General features: G+C 50.7%; 1 protein-coding gene across 1 annotated transcript; it reads left to right on the forward strand.

Annotated features, from left to right (window-relative positions):
- The first annotated feature begins 1661 nt into the window (after positions 1–1661).
- LOC100913889 (homeobox protein MSH-C) lies at positions 1662–5162 on the forward strand. Its single transcript, XM_003754942.3, has 2 exons — positions 1662–2224; positions 3836–5162. The coding sequence occupies exons 1-2, from the start codon at positions 1765–1767 to the stop codon at positions 4255–4257; spliced, it is 882 nt and encodes a 293-aa protein (XP_003754990.3). The 5' UTR covers positions 1662–1764; the 3' UTR covers positions 4258–5162.
- Positions 5163–5428: the final 266 nt, after the last annotated feature.

The following is a 5428-nucleotide window of genomic DNA, read 5'->3' on the forward strand; positions in this document are numbered from 1 at the left end:
CTGCTGAATGCCCAACATTTATTTTCCTTAGACCAAAGTCAACTTGTGAAAGAAAGAAAGAAAGAAAGAAAGAAAGAAAGAAAGAAAGAAAGAAAGAAAGAAAGAAAGAAAGAAAGAAAAAAAGAAAAAAGAAAAGGGTCGAAGCTGGGGAGGGGGAGGCCTGGTGCTTGTCCAAGCCTGTGGACAAGTTTACGGCCAGATCTTGGGAACCGCTGGCACCGTTGGGGAGACACGTTTTGAAAGCACCCAACCACAGACCGTAGAGATAGTTTTTTGGGGGGGAAAGAGATTTGATCTCAGAAAGAGAGAGAACTAGCGAACGAGAGAAACGATTTCAGAAATGGAAAGTTCAAAGAGAAAAGATGAAAATAAGATCGAAGCGAAGAAAACAACCTCCCCCCCCCAAAAAAAAAAAAAGGAAAAGAAAGAAAAGCACTTTTTTTGAGTGGGAAAGGGGGAAGAATCGCGCTAAAGGAGGGGAATTCTTGCATCCCAAGCCTTGGTTAAGGTCGATTTAACGCTGTCCCTTGGCGAACGCTTCCCTGTTCTCCGCGGTGCCAAGCGACTGCTTTCAAAGATTTTCCGGCGTGTACAGAGTTAAGTGCCAATAAAAGAAAAGCAGGCTGTGAGAATCGTACTCCTTTCAGCTTGCACTAGACATTAAACTTTGGGAGGACAATTAAGCAGAGTTAACTGTTGCCTATTCTCCCCGAGGTAGCTTCCTTTTTGATCCTGCCGAGGCTGGCGCCTTCCAAAACATAACTTGTCTGCCTTATTAAATGCTTTGACTTATGGTGAAGGATTGCCTGGTGCTTTTCAATTGGGGCCGCAGCAACCTGAAAGGAGCGAGACGAGCTCCGCAGCGGAGAGACTGGGGCCCGTGGTAATAAATTAGCAATTACTTTTGATAAGGAAAATAGGAGACTTCGAGGCGCGGCGAAGGTTCAAGGAAAAAAAAAAAAAAAAAAAAAGCCCGAAGACGAAAAATCGCCCTCAGCCTTAAGATGCGTGATTGTTGGTAATGAATTAAAAGAAAGTAAAAGTCCGGGCGCAGTCAGTGGGGGCCGAAGCTCGGGCTCCCTCGGCAGCCAAGGCTGCGGAGACTCACGTACCAAGTATCCCTTAGCCTTCTTGGGTCCTATTGGGAAAAACAAAAGTGAGAGCTGGGGAAGATCAAAGCCCAAAAGGCCGCTAATTTGTTTTGAATACTGCGAGTTTAATATTCTAGAGTGGAGGGGCCCCAGCCCTGGAGTCCAAGGCCCGCCCCTCCCCCGTATGGTTTTAATAAGGGTCCCAGGATCCGGGGAGCACCCGCGGCTGCGGCGGCCCTACTGGTTAATTGCGTAGGGTTTGCTCCGCGGCACGGCATTCCCCGAAGGATCCCGAGCCCCCACCCATGCCCCCGCCCCCTCCCTACTGTCCGCTTCCACCCGGCCCGAAACTCCTCCAGCCCAGGAGCCGCGGCCACAGCCAATGACTGTCGGGTCCCTCGCGTCACCGGGTGCAGGGGGGGCACCGATTGGAGGGCGGCGGCATGAAAGGGCTCACGCCGCCTTTTTATAAGAGGCTCGAGGGCGGGGGGCCGCCCGCAGCCGCCGGAGCCCCGCGAGCCCGCTACTGAGGGAGTCCTCTCCCCCCCCCCCCCCCCCCCCCCCCCCCCCCCCCCCCCCGTGAGCCCTCTGGAGCCCGGAGCGTGACAGGAGCCCCATGCGCGCGGGCTGAGGCATCGCCCCTCCCCGGGCCCCGGCCCTGGCTGCTGGGTGTATGGCCCCCTCGTCCCTGACCATGAATCCCGGTGGCCAGAGGGGACCCGGCCCGGCGGCCGACAGCAGCCGAAGCAGCGGCCCCGGGACCGAAGAAACGGGCCCAGGAGCCGAGCCCTCGCTGTCGCTCTCGCCGTCACCGCGGGGCGCTGGGCAGCGTTCAGGCCCCGGCCCGCTGCCGTTCAGCGTGGAGTCGCTGCTGGTGTTGGAGCGCAGACCCGCGCGGGTGGCCCGGGCCCCCGAGGCGCGCGCCGGCCCGGGCCACGGCCACAGCCACAGCCACAGTCCGGGCCAGAGCAGGGGCGGCCGCTACGCGCCCGACGCAGGACAGGAGGCGGCGGCAGCCGGGGCTGCTGCGGAACCCCGCATGGAGGCGGCGGCTGCAGCTGCCGGGGAGAGCCCCCGGGGGGACGCGGAGCCCGGAGCCTGGTTCCCCTCCGCCACCTACTCGTCTCCTCCTCGTAAGTCCGCTGCGATGTCCAGATCTCGGCCACAGCCTCTGAGTCTCCGCTTCTTTTCCCAACTTCACTCCAGGCCTGCAAGGCTGGCGGGCTGCGGGGCAGGCTGCGCTCCGCTTGGTCGGGAGGAGCCGACCCCGGCTCCAAGGAGGGCAGGTGGGGAGGCCGAGCGGTCCGTAGCTCGTGTCTTGCCCGCTCTTACATACACCTCCTGGGTCACCCAGCTTGGGGTCCCAAAAAAGGCCAAGTGGAATCTGGGGAGTCAAAGTAACTTCGGTTCCTGCCACTTTCCCTTCTGGATCTCAGTTGTCTCATGTTATATAAAGAGGCTGAGCCAAATGATCCCTAAGAATCCTTCCAGTTCTGTCATTCCCTAAGTCTCTACAGATGGGTTTTTCCGCCGCTGGCCTTTCCCAACTGTTTGTTTCCCCAGAAGAAAAAAAACGACCAATATCCATTTACTTAGTAAAGGTGGGGAAAGCTAGAGCTGGAAAGGGCTAGGTTTGGTTGTGGGAAGCAACTTCCCCGCGAAAGCATCCTTAGTCTTTAAATTGGAGGATCCAGCTAGAAGTAGTGAGTCCTTTCTCTTGAAACTTTTCTAAATAGTGTTCCTAAATAATGCCCTTTTTGGAGGAAAAAAACAACTCCTTCCCACCCACCCCCCTTCTAGAAAAGAATAGGGCTTTAACTGGTACTTAAAACCATTTATATCATCTACCAGGTTATGGTAGGGGTTCAGGCTTGAGGATCTGGAAACACAAAAATAGTAGTTTTCTCCCTCCACCCCACCCCTATTATGTTATTCTACAAACAACAGCTAGCTCCTAAGTTGAAGCCTATTTGATATGAATATTTTGATTTTTAGAAGTTGCTCACCCCTATATTCACCATCTTGTGTTTGCTGGGAATATTTGCAGAGGGGGTGAGGGAGGGAGAGAAAGAATGGGTGGGTGATTGGTGTACTGAACCCTAGTTTCCCGGTGGAGTTTTTCACTTTCACAAACAGGAGTAAGACGGGTCTACAGAGCGGGAGAAAGTAATTGAACTTATTTGTTACTGAAATTTTGGAGGAACATAACCGTAGGACACCTCTCTAGAGATGTGGACTTTCTTAGCCAAACTTAGAGGAACTCCAGTTCCCAGGAAGGGAGAGAGTGATACTCATAAATACATCCAGGCCAGAATATAGAATTGAGATCTGCACTTGAGCGGTTTCTTGCGCCCCAACTGAAATCTGTCTCCGTCTCTGTCTCCACTCCTCTCCCTTTTCTTCTCTTCTCTCTGTCTGTATGTCTGTCTCTTTTTCTCTGCCTCTGTGTCTGTCTTTGTCTCCCTGTTTCTCTCTGTCTCTCTGTGTCTCTGTCTCTCTCTCCCCCTTCCCTCCCTCCTTCCTCTCCCTTCTTTTTACCAGCTAGATTACCTCTACATCAGTTTTCTATATCAGTGTCATGTCCCCACTAATTTCCAGCAACAGACACAGCTAAGTTAGAGTCATAAACAGTGAAACTTGAGGACAAATTTGTCAGTTGAACCACGTCACCCAAAATCCGCAGGGCCTGAAGCCTCAGTGGTTGGACTCCAAGTAGCTTCTTTGTGTTTGTCTCTCTCTCACAGAGCCCCCCAGTCCCCCACCGTGCACACTCCGAAAACACAAGAACAATCGAAAGCCTCGGACGCCCTTTACAACGGCGCAACTGTTGGCCTTAGAACGAAAATTCCGGCAGAAACAGTACCTGTCCATCGCGGAACGAGCAGAGTTCTCCAGTTCTCTGAGCCTCACGGAGACACAGGTCAAGATTTGGTTTCAGAATCGAAGGGCGAAAGCCAAGAGACTACAGGAAGCCGAGTTAGAGAAACTGAAGCTAGCGGCCAAGCCCCTTTTGCCTTCTTTTGCCCTGCCCTTCCCTTTGGGGGCTCACCTGCAGGGTTCACCTACTCTGTATGGAGCCTCCAGCACCTTTCCCCGGGGTACCCTGCAGCCAGTGCCGGGGCTTTTTACAACCCCGGTCACCTACGGCATGTACTACCTGTCCTAGGGGGCACTAGTTTACTTATATAACCCCAAACTCAAGTCCAAAGACTTGGCGAGCCTGAAGCCCTTCAGAAAGCCTTAGGCCTAAACCTGAGATCTGGATGCCCGGGAAGGAGCTAGAGATATGTATGGGCCAACCAATATGTCTTAATCTATGATTGGGAGAAATAACCCTGTAGTGGGTAAAAGTTCTGTGTAAAGAATTGCTTGAGAGTGGAACCTTTGGCTGGTATCAGTATACTGAATAGAATCCCGAACCTGGGTTTGTTTTTTGTTTTTTGTTTTTTTGGCATTCTCTCCAGAAACAGGGGAAAGGGGTGGGGAGGAACCTCTAAATCCAAGGTTTTAGGTTCCCAGAAAAGAACTGTCCTGGATTTACTCAGAGGAATTTATGGAGATATCCTTGGATTTTTTTTTTTTTTTTTTACACCAGCCTCTGAAGCGACCTAAATTGTTAGTAATCTGAAGTGAGTACGGTCAAAATCAGGCAGTGAAGGACCTCTTCCTGATCAATATAAAGGAAGGCAGCCTATGGAAGTCATCTTGGATTTGCTTTTCGATGTAAATCTGTGAAAGTAAGATCCCCTAGGACTATAAGTTCAGATTTCCGCCAGTCTCCACAGCTCAGTGCCCGGAGCAGCAGGCTTTTGTAACTCTCCAACCTTTTGAGTTTCTTTTTCTTTTTTGATTAATATGAGTTGCATTTGAGGTCAGAAATCTGCTTGGCAGTGCCTCTTACAGATATTTAAAAGATGTATTTTTAAAAGTCGTGTGCATATCAGAATTAAGGAAACTGTTTACGGAAAGACAATGTACATAGTTTTTGTACAGTGGCCTCGGATGGACTGGAATAAAATGTCCTATTTTGTACAAAGCAGTCAATAAAATATTCTAAGTTTAATCCATTGACTTGCTTCTGCCTCATTTCTGCAGAATTTCCCTGTGATCCTGAAAAGTCTCAAGGAAGGAATTTCTTCTATGGTTGATTTGTGCAGCAGGACAAATAGCTACGTCCCTTAACAAAACAATACTAATTAAAAGGAAAGGTTTTGTAGCTTATATTTTAGAGAATTTTTTCCCCTAGGGAATTTTGTAAAGGATATTAACTTCTTAATGTTAATTTTCAATGTTTAATGTGCAGGATTAAGTGAGACTTTCTCTAAACCTAATTCCTA

Source organism: Sarcophilus harrisii, chromosome 2 (assembly GCF_902635505.1).
Source record: "Sarcophilus harrisii chromosome 2, mSarHar1.11, whole genome shotgun sequence".
Classification (NCBI taxonomy): Eukaryota; Metazoa; Chordata; class Mammalia; order Dasyuromorphia; family Dasyuridae; genus Sarcophilus; species Sarcophilus harrisii.

Coding starts and splice junctions, on each gene's coding strand:
- LOC100913889 (XM_003754942.3), top strand. CDS start 1,765: ATGGCCCCCTCGTCCCTGACCATGAATCCCGGTGGCCAGAGGGGACCC. Junction 2,225..3,835: donor CACCTACTCGTCTCCTCCTC/GTAAGTCCGCTG, acceptor TCTCTCTCACAG/AGCCCCCCAGTCCCCCACCG.